At 31.3% G+C, this 17,236-nt stretch overlaps 1 protein-coding gene across 1 annotated transcript; it reads right to left on the reverse strand.

The window, feature by feature from the left end:
- Positions 1-3,695: 3,695 nt before the first annotated feature.
- LOC100782997 (WAT1-related protein At4g08290) lies at positions 3,696-9,083 on the reverse strand. Its single transcript, XM_003543041.5, has 7 exons — positions 8,813-9,083; positions 8,624-8,686; positions 7,348-7,464; positions 6,528-6,768; positions 5,814-5,972; positions 4,790-4,941; positions 3,696-4,077 (listed from the first exon to the last, which is right to left on the reverse strand). The coding sequence occupies exons 1-7, from the start codon at positions 9,019-9,021 to the stop codon at positions 3,930-3,932; spliced, it is 1,089 nt and encodes a 362-aa protein (XP_003543089.1). The 5' UTR covers positions 9,022-9,083; the 3' UTR covers positions 3,696-3,929.
- Positions 9,084-17,236: the final 8,153 nt, after the last annotated feature.

Consider the following 17,236-nt stretch of genomic DNA (forward strand, 5'->3'; position numbering starts at 1 on the left):
GTGGCCATTAAGAGGGTCCCACAGTATTTTCCATACAAATTTGTGCCGTCAACTTGTATGATTGGCTTACAGTACTTGAAAGCCTCTTTACATTGGCCAAAAGTCCAAAAAATTCTATGAAACTGAAGGTGTTCGCGACTAACCGTATTCCCAACGATAAAATCGTCATGTAGTATTTCAAAATATGATCCAGGAGAATGATTTTGCATGTGTGTTAGCCACGACGAAAGTTTCACATATGACTCATCCCAATCGCCATATTCAATTGCAATGACTTTCTGTTTCACCAACCAAGCTTTTTTGTACGACACCTTGTACGCAAATTCACTATTAATCCTCTCTTGAATCAAAGAAATTTTTATTGATGGATCTTCTCTGATCATGCCTGTCAATAACATCACAAAATTTAAATGACAATTAACAAAAAATGAACATAATATGAACATAAAATACGTACCTACTACACAAGTGGCAATTAAATCTGAATCAAGTTTTTCGTGATCTTGTGTCATGGTCATATTCAGACATGTGTGTAGTCCACCCCATTGTGTGACTTTCCACGTATCTATTTTTTTAGATAAAATTGCCCTCATATAGAAAGGGCAAGGACACTCTGCATTTTTATTCAAGCAACAAACCACATACTTGTTCTATTTGCTTTCAACAACTTTGAAACTTTAATGCACCTTCATAACATATTGTTTGACTGCATTTTTTTACCGCATCTTTACTATCAAATTCCATGCCAACATATAATTCTTGGCCAACATTAAAGGTTGACGACATCTCCAAACCGCAAATGTCCTCCTCATCAGGATAACTCCAGTTGATATTGTTATAATGTAAAGCATCATCCCAAAATGGATTTTCAATTCGTTGTGCACCTTACAGTTCAAAATAAAAATTCAAATCATACTTATTTAGCATTAAATACAATTGTCATCAAATAATAAATGTATTGTCTAATTTTTTTTATACAACAAATTATACCTTCTGCTGGGTGAACATTTCTTACTGGTTGAGGAATATCGGTGACTTCATCATCTGTATCAGATATACCGTCAACACTATCATCTTCGTCTAAAGACTCTTCAACGTATGAGTTAGACACAAGATAATCATCATCATCATCTTCTTCGTCAATATGTAAATTGCTCATATTTGTTGGCGGTTGTGTCTCATCATTAGATAAATAATTTCCACATGATGTAAGCGAATTTGCATAATGAAACATTGAACCACCAGCCACATCTTTTTTTATGTATAATTCCAGAACTGACATTTGGTCTTGTTGTTTAAAACTTTCCAACATCGTTTCAACGTCTTCGTCATCACAAATTTGCAAGGCAATATATTTTCCTGACACAAAATCTACAGCTGATAGCAGAAATAATTTCATTATTTTGTAACTTTACCTTATCTCCAATTTTTTTTTCAAAGCATTGAAACTAATTCCACGTTTAATCTGAATCGCTTTTTTACTGCCTTCAAATATTACACCATCATTATCTTCATATACTCTTCCATTGAAATACAACACTGTTATAACCGAATTCATCGTGTACCTACAAAAACAATATTTTAACACGTCAAATAAATTATAAAATGGGTATCACAAAAAGTCATTATTGGAACTTCAAAATAAAACTTTATTTTAAAATAAAATTTAACTTCAAATCAATTTCACATTAAGACACTTTAAAAAAATTTACGATTTCAATGTAGTAATTTTAAACTAATCAATATGTAATCAAAATTATTAACTTTAAATAAATTTCACATCAACACACTTAAATAACACGAACGATTTTATAAAACTTTAAATCCAAACTAATAAAATGTAATCACAAAAGGTCCCTTTATTGGAACTTGACATTAAATTTTTCTTTTAAAAAAATTTAATTAACTTCAAATTAATTTCATGGGACACACTTAAAAAAAAAAAAAATTCAAGATAGTAATTTTAAAGACAAAATAAAATAATTCATGAACGAAGTTAGTAGTATAAATAATTAATCTTAACAATAATAAATTCAAAATGAAAATAGCTAATTACAAAATTACTACAAATATAGTAAAATAAATATGATACCAGAAACAACAAAGCATCATCAAATAATACTTTCAACTTGAATGCTTATAAATTTTTAACACACCAACAAATGGACCTAATCTAATTAAAAAAAATACTACAACTTCATATTAAAATAAATTTCGTACTCAAAATACTTCAAATAAATATGATCTACAAATTTTTTTAAATGAAAGATCAAGCGTTCATCAATTATTAACACACTAATAAATCATCAACATCAACTTAATCTAATTAAAAAAGTACTACAAATTTCATATTCAAAATATTTTATTTTCACTCATAAAATTTTCTTCAAATAAACATTATTACTTAATTTTTCTTTTATTTTACACATTTAAATACACACTTACAAGTCTATGGAAAGTCTATGAAATATAAAACATACTTTAAAGAAATATTTCATACCACAGGATTTTTTTGATTGTCAAAGCCAACAAAGGAAAAGAACTTGCAGACGTAAAGTGAAGCGCTGGAAAATACCGAAAGAGGAGTGGTATTTAAACAGCCTAAAATACCAAAGGGAGTGGCGTTTTAAACAGCCTAAAACGCCAAAGGGAGTGGCGTTTTCTTACTTCTCCTAAATCGCCAAAGGGAGTAGCGCTACCCCATCTGCAAATGCTGAAAAGCTGCCCTAGCTGCTAAAAAGTTGTCTGCCCTAGGCTGAAATCGCCAACAGTACTGGCGCTTCCACTGCGGCGCCAACAGTATTGGCGCTTCCCACTTCACGTGGGCTGAAATCGCCAATGAGATTGGCACGTCCCTCCAGCGCTCGCCACGTATCAGCCATGCATGAAGTCGCCACTCCCAATTGCGACTTGCATGTTGGGTACGTGCAAAAACAGCACTCCCTGGAAAATAGTTTGCAGACAGACCCAATCTGGGAAAAAGTTTGTAAAACAACCCCAAACTGAAAAATTTGCCATCAATACACCAATTCATGTAAACTTCAATCAAATGGTTTTCCATGATTTCTTCTCATCCATATTTTATTTTATTCTTTTTATATTTAATATTTAGCCAATCAAATATATGGAATTAGTCTTTCCTACTTTCCGTGCAGAATACATTACGTACTACATAGCATTATTCTTAGTATATATATAATGATTATTACCCTTTTATTGTTTAAAACTTATTCTATTTTTATTTTAAGTAATGTGCAAGGAGAATGTGGATGCGACAATTCAATCACAGTGGCCCCTTTTTGTCTTTCGGAAAGTTGGAATGAAAACAAATGTCGATGCATTATTGCGTTTTCCTTGTTCTATGTCTTGCAAATGGAAATCAGATCTAGCATTCCATAATCTTTTGTAAGGGATCGGATCAGAACTAGTTGGTGTAAAAGGAATGAGATTCAAGTTACGTACGTAATGTTTTACGTATACCAAAATACGAAAAAGCAGACACACAATTTAACTACTTTCTCCTTGATATGCTACAAGCACAAAAGTAAAATCAGAAAGGTTATTGAGAGTGGAATTGAGTTTGGTTTTATTAAACCAGCTATCTGATTTCATCGTGATAAATATTCCGCACTAATATATCATATATCATGATAAAAAAAATACAAAAGCAGGAAGAAAATAAAATTACACATTGATTAACAATTTAAACTCTTGGAATAATTAACGATAGCAAAACACTTTCTAACAAATTAGTATTAACTTAAACAAAGTCGTGTTTCAACTTAACATGGCTAAATATAGTGCCCACACCAGCACAACAAATCACTATATGATTTGCAAATTACGCTATCATCGGTCACTTCCGCCAACATAAGTCGATCGAATTACTATGTAATTTTTCTTTTCTATAAGTTAACACAAAGTGTCTGTTATTTATTATTTGGTAAGGTAATTGGAAGCTGCATTGTTTCTGTTTCTTTTGTTGTTGCTGGTGATGACGTGTCATCTTTATAGTCTTTGCCTTTTCCCCACACCACAGAGTATAGACCCACTGCGATTATGATGCCTCCAATGATGCTGAGATCAATGATATCATAATTCAGAAAATTAATGCTGAGATCAATTTCAAATTAATCATATGATATGATAATTCAGAAAATTAATGATTGGGAGATAAATGAAGATCACTATCAGAAATTATACAAGCATATATAATTTAATATATTTTCATGCAAAATTAAACAAATATTAGTGTACAAGTATATATTGTTGATAAGCTTCAGGGGTTGAAGTGAGAACCAAATCAGATAAAAGGTGTAAGATAGAGTTCTATTAATAAGTATTGTTGACAATTACTTAACCTGTTTTTTTTTTTAAGGGGACAATTGAACAGTTACTTATAAAAATGACATGCAAACTGAAAAAGGAGACACACATTGAGTAAAAGGATAAAACACAAATTTCTTTTCAAAAAAGGATAAAACACAAATTAATGTGGCTATATAATTAAGCTTTTGCAGGATGTTGTAAAAAAATGTCTATGCGTTTTATGCAATTTATTTTTTTTGTCAATAAATATTGGCAGTGCATTGTTAAAATACACTATCTAATAAATATAGCAAACAAAACAATTTAAATTCGGATTAAAAAAACAAAAAATCTGAATTAGGCCCAAAGCAATAAAATAGTGACAACAATTGCTTCTAAAATGAACATTTTAAAAGCAAGAAGTGTAGGAAGCAATTTTGGAAGTACTGGAAAAAAAAAACACCCTGAAATAGTAAGATACCTTCCCAAGTAGAGGTGTTCTCCTAGAAGGAAGGAGCCCAAAGCTGTAACAATGATCATGCAAAGAGGATTGAAAGATGTTACAAACACTGGACCTCTGCTTTGCATTACCAACCCTTGTATATAATATGCTATTCCTGAACTCATTATTCCCTATGATTAAAAAAAAGGGGGGGAAAGCTCATTATTCCCAATTGATATTTGTTAAACATTGGTAAGACCATAACATAAAACTCAACAAATAACTTGAACACTAGAATCCAATTTCAAACAACAAAATGTGAGGACTTGTTTGGTTTAAAACAACATTTTACATTTTCATTTTCTATTCTCCATTTTTATAAATAATTATGAAAATGTCATATATTTTTTGTTTTTAAATATTTTTCTATAGAAAGTAATAAAATAATATATATATATATATATATATATATATATATATATTAATTTTTAATATACATATTTAAAAATAAGAAATAAAATATTTTTGCAATATATGAAATATTAAAATAAATAAAAAAATATTTTCTCAAATTAAATGCGTTTCTAAAATTTTCCTAACTTTTATTTTCAATTGCAATTGCATGCACAAATGTAGCGATACACACATTTATTAATTTTGAAAACATGTTTATCAGGATTGTCTCTCTAGTTGTTGTTTCTTTTTAAGTACTTTACGTGAAGAAATGGGGTTACTTGTAGATACAACCCTGCAAAAAAAAAAAAAAAGATCCCACTTGTATTATTTATTCTTTTTTACTAAAAAAATTTGTTGAATTGATATCCAAATAAAAAAGAAAAGTTTTTTTTTGAAGAAAAAAAAAGTTTTTCAATTAGATATGGCACCATTTCAACAATAAACTTGATCCAAGAGACTTAACAAAAAGAGTAAATTATACATACTAATAGAAGTTCTTCTTATTACATCTGAACCTCTACTGAAATAATATCAGATGTAATAAGAAAAAATCTCAGGGAGAGTTCATATAATTTACTCTAACAAAAATGGAAATTGTGGCACTAACAGTGTATAGAGGACCGTAGAGGCTGTAGTCAAAACCGATAGCCCATGCTCGAGGGTTATGATCTGCAATCAGAGCAACCACGGCACTTTGCAAAGCACCCGCCAAGCATATCAACGATGAGAGTGATAGTTCCGCAGGGTACCTTTTCACCGTTATGGACTGCATAATTACATTTTGTTGTACATTATTAGAGCAGAAAATATATTCAGTCCCACATGCCTAATTAATTTGATGAAATCATATTAAGGGTAAATAGTCTATAGATTTACATGAGTAAAAAAATTACACTATCAACCAATTAAAAATATCATATATAATAAGTTTATTAATTTTTAACATAACAATATTATATATCATTCCTAACATGATTTCTAATTAGTTGATGGCATAAAAATATTACACTACCCATACATATAAGTTAAACTTATATTAGTGCATGAGATTAATTTTTGTACATTTGTCGGTAAAAATTCTACAATATCAATCATCAGATTTATAATTTATGATCGGATGATATACGCTTTTGTGCATATACTATTTACTTTTAATGCAAATTCACTAGAGCCAAATCAGTGGTGAGAAGGTTTTGGTACGTAATGACATGAAGTTGTAGGTTTTCTTCTTATTTTTTTGGACTGAATGAAGTTATACGTTCTAACCTTAATGTAATTAATCATTGTATACTAAAAAAAATACTCTTAATGCATTAGATACCTGCAATATGTAGAAGGAAGACCAAGCCAGGCAACCCAGGCAAATGAAGAGAGTTCCTGCGACCCAGTGTGAGTGATTCTGAGTGTGGCTTCCACCTTGTTGGTGGGTTGTGTTTGAATGATGAAATAGGTCGAATTGAGGGCCTTTGTATAGTGTCATTAACAAAGCCCCAGCAAAGGTTACTAAGGTTCCAATTACTTTCGCTTGACTGCGTAATTCCCTTATTTTTATATGCTCTAACCTGATAGAACACAAAGTATATAGAATTTCAGTTGGAGATTATTATCAATAGGTGCAATTGGAGATTAACAAAGTAGTTTGGACGAAGTAAAAGCATTAAAGTTAAGTTTAATAGAGATGTATTAACAATATATAAAATAGTATTTTATTCTATTATTTAATAAAAAAAAACCATAATTTATGACCTTTAAAGTATTTTTTGAGACTGAAATATAATCAACAAAAAATGTATGTGTAATGGATCAAAATATAAATATTTTTAAAATAATTCTCCCTTGTCATTTCTAAAATATTCTTTATTTAATTAAAGTTTTATTTCTAACAATATTAATTCTCTTTTTTTCCTATACAATTAAAAGTAGATGATACTTTAGGAAATAAATTAATTTTTTATTGAAATTGTCAAATTAAATGTTAACTAATATTCTTAGTAATAGTGATTATATATATATATATATATTTCAGTGCAAAGGAAATACCTATTATAAAAAAGTTAACAAATTTAACATACTAATTTTTATCTAAAGTTTTACTAGAAATAAGATAAAAGTAAATTTATATTCAATAAATAGAACTTCACCTGAAAATTACTGCAAGCACAAAGGTTACAGAGGGCACGGCATTCATAACAGCGGATGCAAAGGAAGCTGAAGTGTATTGCATCCCCAAGAAAGTGAATCCTTGGTCAACCACTGGCCTACAACATAAAACATTTAGAACGAATTATCAGCATGCACAAAATTGTTGTGTGTTTATCTAGAGAGCATAAAATTGGTCCTTGTCTTAATTTATTAATGTGTTTTTAACTTTTATCCATTTGTTTCTCTATCAAAATTCCTCTTCAACTATTTATGTTTTTTAAATTGTTATAATCACAATCTATATTAATTTATAAATTAATTTCTTCAAAAAAATAATGATTTAGAAGTTATTAAGTTTAATAAGCCCGTTCCATCGATCAATCCTTTTGTCTAGCAATGAATCACGTAATTATTTATGTCAAGTTTAACGATTATTCTAATGAAAAATTTCTAGACGACTATTGGAAAATATAGTATAAAGGAAAGAATATTTCAAACAGGGAAAAAGAGACTGGAATAATAAGGTCATTCTTAAAACAAATCAAATATAACCTATGGGCTAGTTTTATATTAAGATGTTCTTTTCCATATTTCAAAAAAATTGTTATACCTTACTGTCCTACGAGATTATTCATATTCCTATAATATACACAAAGAAAAAAAAAACTCTAAATATGTGAGATAACTTTTTCTTTGACCAAGTTCTCAATTTTAATGACAGATTCATTAGGTATCTTATGGTTAGAATTTTCTTTTTTCCTATCTAAGTTTTTCCACAACCGCAAATCTCAGTTAGATTCAAACATGATACACCGGTATAAGTAGTAAATAATTACTAAATGGATGAGTGGTTGCCGTAACTAAAGTTGAGGTGATAGTGTCTATTAAGTAAAGTAGAGAGTTTAATCCATATGCATTAACACAAGTATAGAATAGTTTTACATAATTTTTAATTATAAATTATCATTTAAATTATTTTAAGATAATTATTTTAAAAATTAATAAATTTATCATACATAATAGATTATTTTAAAAAATTTTACATTATCAATACATAATTTTTTTTCTCTTAAATAAATAGTCATAAATTTGCCGTGATTCTCCAATTTTTCATGTTACATGTCATATGAAAAGGATATAAAATTGACTTAATAATAAAGAAAAAATATTATTTTGAATCTTTTCACTAATAAAAACTAATAACTAACATATTTCCTATAAAAAAAAATGTTAATGTCATGTGTACACTATAATGAATAAGTTCAAGGTAATTACTCAAGAAATCCAAGTACTAATATCTGTATGAAGACAGTCCATGTCATCTTTGGTCTAACTTTCCTGTAAATATTGTAACAAAGATAATTAATTAAACAAAGTAAGTCCACATTGATATGAATACCATATATACATTGAAACAATATCAATAAATTAATCAAAAAGTACCACAATGATTAATTATAGCACCTTTCAAAGATCAAGGCAAAGGGAGCAAGGGCCAATGCAGCAATGGCATTGCGATACACAATGAACACCAAACGGCTCATTCCATGGTTCAAACTGGCCATGGTGAAGAGGTATGTCCCAGCCATCCCAAATTGCAACCCCACAGTTAACACATAAGGCTTGGCCTTATGGACCATATTGCCAACTTTGGCACCACACATTACTTCCATCGTTTAACAAATGTTTTGCTAATTGTTGGAAAGGGTTTGCAAAGGTGGTTATGCTATTAAAATGCATGAAATGGTCCTCCTTATATAACAACATGAGTAATGATTAAGACAAAACAAAACCCACTATGCATAGCATGTAGATAAGTGTCGTAGACCATTGTTTAAAGTTTTTCCTTTAATTTAGATTACCCCATCCAATTTCTCATCCATGTAAAGTTCCACCCCACCAACTAAAAGGAAAAGCTGTATTATTTAGTGGACTAGTATACCCTTAGACTCGCTTGCTTGATCACCAACTTGATCAAATTAATAACGAGTCAGAACACACTTCAGCAACATCATAATTTTACATTACCCACAGTTTTATTTATTGCTTGTGTTATATATATATATAGTACCAATTAACCACTATTTGATCAAACATATTAACGTTTTCAAGTTTTTGCACTTGCACTAATTAATATTAATATACATAGCAAGTGATGAATAGTTGAATACGTCACGTTAGTTAATTAATGTACAAATTATGCAAAATAAAGTCAACAAAAGAATATCATGGTAAAAGTTACTTTTAGTGAAAGTACCTAACGCTGTGTGCCCTTCAATTGGAGTAAACAATGATTAACCCTCCAGTTACTAGTTACTGGTAAAATCTTTAGTACGAGTCATGTTTTGCACAAATTCTCTCGAAACTCAAAATTAAAGCTGTGGGTGCATGTTTTCTCTGGCAGTATCCAATTGTTAAACAATCTATGGGAACCATTATTTTGAGTGGAATCCTCCTTTGTAACCACCTACTTAAAATATAATGGGGAGAAGATCGTGAAGAATATGAAGAGTGCAAATAGGTGCCAGACGATAGTATAGGTGTGTTAAATGTGAAAATGGTAAAACTATTTTCATATATCCTTTATATCTCTACACCTTTCACATAAGATTCTATCAATAAATAAAATTTTATATTATGAATCCTCGAATCTACCAGTTTTGATTATAAATTCTTTTTAATCAATCAAGTAATTATAAGTTTTCAACATAAAAAAAAATATTTATATAATAACAAAACCATTGGTCATTATTAATTCGATAATAACATCACTATACATTAATTATCACAATTTGAAAATATTTTAAAGTACATTAGAAATTGAGATTGAAAAAAATAAAGTTATGAGAAAAAATAGAAATTGAAAAGAGATTGCAAGTTTAGAGAAAAGTGCAATAAAATAAACTTAAAACAAAAATTAATTTTATTAAAAGTAGGATGAATATTGCTTATAATCAATAGCCATAAATGTGTTCGAAGTGGGTTGTGTTTAAAATATTTGAGTGGTAGTAATTCAATAATAAAAAGAGAAATGAGTTGATTATTTATAGATTTTCTAATCTAACCGTCTAATTCTATATTTTTGGCATACCTATAAATAGTTTATAAACTTCATATTTCTAAAAGTGTGATACTACTAAAAAATTTGTTTTTTACGTCACACATTCTAAGACAATTTTCATATAATCGTCTTTGTAGAATAAGAAAATAAAGATGCAATGACAAATTTATAAATTGTAGGTTTTGTACAAAAACGGTTTAAACCCAAAAACCGTCTTTGTTTGCTTGTTGATTTCTGGGCCTCAATGACTCAATCCTTCATTCACTCTCTGGATCCTTCACTCACTAACCTGACCATGCCTCGTGTCCTTACTGAGATCGTGCCCTCCATCAACCGTAGCCCGCCCTATCGTCTCCTGTGCTGCTCTGCCACCATGTACCTTTGTCCTCATCGAAGTGCATCAACCTTTGCAACTTTGAATGATCCAAAAGAAGTGATTCCATACAGAAGCCCAACCCCAATTTAGGTGTGTGTCCTAAATCTTGTATTAAATTAAATTGCAGGTTGGATTATTTTTTTAAGTGATGCATTACTCTTGTCATTTTTTTGAAACTTTGTATCAGTAGAAGTTTACCAATTATTCCAACTCACTATACGAAGACAGGAAAAGCTTTTTTGAAGTTCCAGTTGATCAATGAACATGAAGATTTCTCCTTTGCGCTATTTTCAGGTAGATTGTTAAATGTGCTTCTAGGCTCTTTCAAGTGTTCTAATATTTAATATCTCCTTCTCATTCTTTTAAGTGTTCTAATATTTAATATCTCCTTCTCATTCTAACTAAAGCATGCTTGCTTATTTGCCAATTGACTCTCAACTTAGATGTACCATGGCAGCCACTATTTTACACTAATGCACTTAATATGGAACCAACATATGTCCATTCAGACTTTGCACTTCATTTGTGGGCTGACTTATAGTTGTATGATTGAACATTGCAGGCTAAGCTTCTGCCAGTTTCCAATTTGATATTGTTTATGAATCCCAAAGTGCCTTTGTTTCTACGACTTGCTCAGGGGAAGTCTTGGGATCAAGTAAGTTTTTCTTCATGCTTTGAGGTCCTTCATATTTTGGTCACACAAGTAATACTATTCATTACTTCTATTTCTCCTACTACGGATTTGCTTGTGATGCAATTCCTAAATATGAATCATGTTAACAAGTATCATATGTAGAGTTAATAATAGAGTTGATGTGGGATTGAATTAAAACTTCATACAAAGGATGACTTGCAATAATGTTCTTTAAAACCTCTTCACTTTGTTGGATCTCTACATGACTTCCCTTGTTCCCTTTTCTCCTTGATCCATTTTCTACAATTTGTCTACATTCCATATTTGTCTAGCTAGCTTTATTATCTTCTGCACCAATTAAATCAAAAAAAGTTGGACACAAAAATATATTAGGCCAATATTATTACATCTATAGCAACTTACCCTAAAAAAAAAAGGTTTGTATTATGGTTATTGACCAACTGGTGTGCAACTTAGCTAAGTGATGAAACATAGTTATGAAGAAGTACATATGGGGTTACTCTGTCTATGGGTTTTTCTGTTCTTGATGTTGTTAACCATTGGAGTTAAAATATATAGTATGAATGCAACAAGTGCATCAAGCATTGGAAAAACAAAATGGGTTAAAGAACCCATAGTTCCATGTTCCCCTCTTTTTCCTTGAAAAGAACTTAGATCAAGTCCCCTAGACTTGATCTTTCATTCTAAAAAAACACAATTAAAAAAATAATGGTTTGTGTAAGATGTTTGAATGTTAACAATGATAACTTTTAAGCAAATATAGTTCCTTTTGACTTACTTTCAGTAGGGATTCAATATAGTTTTTAGAGATCTTTATTTCTGATAGAGTTTGAGCATTTATGGCCATACCTGCTTTAAGAACATGGTTCACACGATCTTTCTGATACTGGACAAACCTTGTTGCCACATTAGATAATAAGAGTCTATGAGAACCTTAGGTGTAGGCATCCACTACTTGGTATCATTATTTCTATCTGATACTAGACAAACCTTGTTTCCACATCAGATAATAAGAGTCTATGAGAACCTTAGGTGTAGGCATCCACCACTTGGTATCATTATTTCTATCTGCATTCTCGGCATCTTTTAATTTGATACATAATATTGTGTCATTTTGGTCTTTGGAGATCATTTGTTTGTCGTGTAATCATAACTCATTCAATAATCAGAGTTTAGGTTCAACCATAGTGATCTTACAATAAGCATTGTATCAAGCTTTCTTGATGCATTCTCAGTAAGAAAAGAATGAGAGAAACTAACAATAAATAATTTTAAACATTTCTATTGTCAATCTCTCCTGAAAATGGAAGGAACATCACAATGTTTTGACATGATGATTGGAGATTTGTAGTAGAAAAAAAAAAGATGAATGCCATGTCTTAGTTGAAGGAGAAAGACAGCGAGAGGTCAACATACCAGCAAGGCTTGTGAATGCATTTGACAATGCCAAAGCTGAAGAAACACTCTTTCCTCCACCAGACTAAATCAAGAAGTCCTTTAAATTTCTGTTCTGTTATTTTTGTATTCTTCATGATCAACAAAATGCAATTGTCTTATGTGGTTAAGTTTGAGGTAGTGTTATACATACATGCATATTGTTATCTCAGAATCTAAAAATGAGTCAAGCACACAATAATTAAAGGATACACCAATATGACTCACGAATTTTGATCAATAATGGGGAGCAACTGCATAATGATAAATTAGCCACTGTCTAGACAAGTGATTGTTGAGTTTTGCCATGTAATGTCAAGTACATGAGAGTGCAATTCCAAAAGTGGAATGTGTGACCACATGACTCATAAAAACATATTGTTAAAGCATAAACAGACAAACAAAAATCTCTACTAAAAACTCTAGATTTACTCCAAATAATCTCCACTCAATAGCTGCATTTGTCCACTCTCAAACTTGTCGTCAATTCTCTACTCCTTTTATGTATAAGGGTCATATTCAATGTTAATAGTTATAAAATATATAACATTTCATTTAATCATATCAAAGCAAAGTAAAAGTTTCATTCAAATTAAAATAATGTTTACATTGCACTATCTTATCTTTGGCTTCTTTGGCTACAATTTCCTCCTTGCTTTTCCTTGGCCTAGGAACCTTATCCAGATCATTTAGAGCTTTTGATCCTTGACTTCTTGATGACACTGGCTCTTCTTCCAAAGGAGAAGGATCCAATGCACCGGCACTCTTAATGCTCAAACTCTTTGTATGACTCCTTGTATTTTCAAGCATTCCTTTGAAATGGAATAGTCTGGACCTGAGACTTTCTTGTTCTTGTTCCATTGCTTTTACCATTTTTTTCCTTTTTCTTAATGTAAAAATATGTTTTTAAAAGGAAAATTGTCAAGGGATGAACAAGCAACAACAAAACATGGGGTTTCCAGGTTCGTGGACTAAGACAGAAATAAGGAAACTCAAGTTTGTTGCATTGTGGCAAGGGAGGAAAATAATAGGGGAGAAGCTATAGTTACAAATGAAATAGGAGATTTTTTTAAGGAGTGAGAAATTGACAAAAAAAATAGTTAGAGGTTAATATTTGATGGGGGGTTGGGATAGTTTCTATTTCTTTTTTTAGTTTGGTTCATTGAACGTGGGTTGCATGTTATAAGAAATGACGTTGGTAGAAGAGTTGGAAACAATATTTACCATTATTTTTTATGTTGAAAGGAATCTATTTTGGCAACCAAGTGGGAAATGGGATGGTTAAGGTTTTAATTAAAAGGTCAAAGGTAGATGAAGACCAGGGAAGACATATATGCATGCCTAGGTAATTTACAATGACACACAACTGACTTTCTGTTAGCTGCAAAATCTAAAGGCAGAAAATAAACTCCCTGAATTAGAGGCCTGGGAAAATACCTCCAAAAGAACAAATAAGAGAATGATTTTAGTGAGTAATTTTTTGATGTGTTTTCTTCATTCATACACATTATATAAAGGCTTATTACAACTAACAGATTCCTAACTGATTTTGTTATCACTATAGCACTAAGCAAGCAGCACTACAAGCACAAATACCAAATTCCTAACACTCAAATTATTAGCTGACAGTTGGCTCACTACTAGACAAAAGCTAAACCACTAGCTGAATCACTACAACACTTAATTGTAAGGTCTAATGAATGTATTTGTCCCAACCCTTGGGTCTTTTGTTGATTCTTTTGGCTTTAAGAATATCCTCTGGGTCATGGGTGCTATCACTTTCTTCCATCATTGGACAGTGTAGATACATCACTTAAGGAACATGTTTCAATCTCAATTTTCACGTACAATTTTTTTATTGTTATATTTTGTATTTGTGAAGTCCAAAATGTTCGTAGTAATTTCCAAATTATTGGATTTCGATTTCTCTGATGATGCCATCTGCACACACCCTGAGTCAGTGGAACCAACCAATCTATTTCATGAAACATAACCCTCAAATTCTGGGCTTTTTTTGTTATATGTGTAACATTACTCATGTTTAGTTAGTTGTTCCTGCCAATTAGTGTTTTAGGTTTTCATTACAACTTAATTAGAAAAACAACACTTAATCTATTGTAACAACTTTATCGCTAGTGAACCAAATTTATGTTGTAACATATAATTTGTAATTATAATTAATGTTGTTATGGTAGTTCTGTTGCTACTCAAATGTTGAGCATTTGTTGTTGTGTGTAGGTACAAGTATTTACTTGCCATACGAAGTGAACACACTTTGAACTTCTTGTTGCTTGAGTGAAGAGGAAATCGTATATAGCACTACAATTATTGTTTTTCATAGTCAGCATATCTCCTAGTATATATGTCATTGTTACAGTTATGTGCTTATTACATGTTCGTTGTTCTATTCCTATTGTTTAATGTTAAAGTTATATGCATTGTGAGTGAACCATAGTTTCCCGATCGAGATTGAATACAATGATTAATATGGACAATTTGGATTAATAGTTTATTTAATCTTAAATTTTCCATTTGGATAGTTTGGGAAGAGTTATTTTTTTCTTTATTCATACTTATAGGTTAAGTATGTTGCGTTAAATTTGATGCAATTTCAGCTTACTGCATATTTTTTTGTTCTCTGGGTGCATACCCAATGGTGGTGAGTACATATCACTGCTTTCATGTCGTGTACTTGGAGACCAATACGAAATGCTACCAAATTTTCATCAAAGTTAACATAACGTACGTAACTAATATGTATGAATGAAGTATAAAAAATGTCTTCCTAAATGGGATAGGACCACACCTTTTTTATGAAAAAAATTAAGATTTTCATGCATTTGGCATAACATAGTCAATATGACAGACCCATATCCATGGATCAAACTTGGATGAAAGCATCACGCACAAGTGATGTATACGAGAATGGGGTTGAAGAATTCATGCAATTTATGCAACAAAATGCACCAGTAATGGGTGGAAAGTATTTCTGTCCATGTGTGAAACGTGCGAATGGGAGATGACAGACATTGAATGACATACGATCTCATCTTATATGTGACGGTATCATTCCAAATTATACAAAGTGGATATGGCATGGCCAATTGGCAGACATGGAAACACTCCCCCACACTCAGGTTGTCGATGTACAAATTGAAGATTGTATAGAAGACATGATACACGATCTTGGAACAGAGGGTTTTCGCCAAGCAAATGCACCTTATTATGATAATTTACATAGTGATTCTAAGAAGTCATTGTAGTAGTGATGCACAACCTTTACACGATCATCGACAGAGTTAGATTTTGTGAACTTGAAAGCGAGATTTGGCTAGAGTGACAAAAGCTTCACTAAATTGCTTATTTTATTGAAGAAAATGCTTCCTGAACAAAACACATTACCCAAAAATCACTACTAGGCAAAGAGACATTATGTAATATGGGTATGAAGTACCAAAAAATACATGCATACCCTAATGATTGCATTTTGTACAAAAATGAGTTTAACGAAATGCGCAAATGTCTTACATGTGGGGTATCACGCTACATAGTGAAGGATGACGCCTGTAGTGACAATCCAACCACGAACAACAACTTTCCAGCAAAGGTGTGGTAGTATCATCCAATAATTTCAAGGTTTCAACATTTGTTTGCTAATGAACACGAAGCAAAAAACTTAACATGGCATGCAATTGGTAGAAAAAGTGATGGATTGCTCTGACATCCCGTTGATTCTCCCCAATGGAAGACAATTGATCGTTTGTATCCAAAATTTGGGCAGGACCCAAGGAACCTAAGGCTTGGCCTTGCTTCAGATGGAATGAATCATTTCGATAACTTAAGCACCAGCGATAGTTCATGGCCTGCTTTGCTTATGATTTACAACCTTCCACCATGGTTGTGCATGAAGCAAAAATGCATGATGTTGTGTATGATGATATCGGGTCCAAGACAACCAGGAAATGATATTGATGTGTATCTAACACGGTTGATTGAAGACTTGAGAAAATTATGGGTACATAGGGTTGATGTGTATGATGGGAATGTCCAGCAGACCTTCAGGTTGCATGCATGATTTTTTGCACAATTAATGACTTTTCAGCTTATGGGAATTTGAGTGGATATAATGTTAAAGGACACCACGTATGTCCTATTTGTGAGAAAGAGACAAGTTACATCCAACTAAAACATGGGAAGAAGAGAATATATACAAGACATCAAAGATTTTTGAAACCTTATCATCTATATCATCGATGGAAGAAAGCATTTAATGGAAGCCAAGAGATTGAAATTGCGCTGACACCGTTATTTGGACAACAAGTATTTCATTGGGTGAAGGACATCATAACTATATTTAGGAAA

This window comes from Glycine max, chromosome 13 (assembly GCF_000004515.6).
Source record: "Glycine max cultivar Williams 82 chromosome 13, Glycine_max_v4.0, whole genome shotgun sequence".
Taxonomy (NCBI): Eukaryota; Viridiplantae; Streptophyta; class Magnoliopsida; order Fabales; family Fabaceae; genus Glycine; species Glycine max.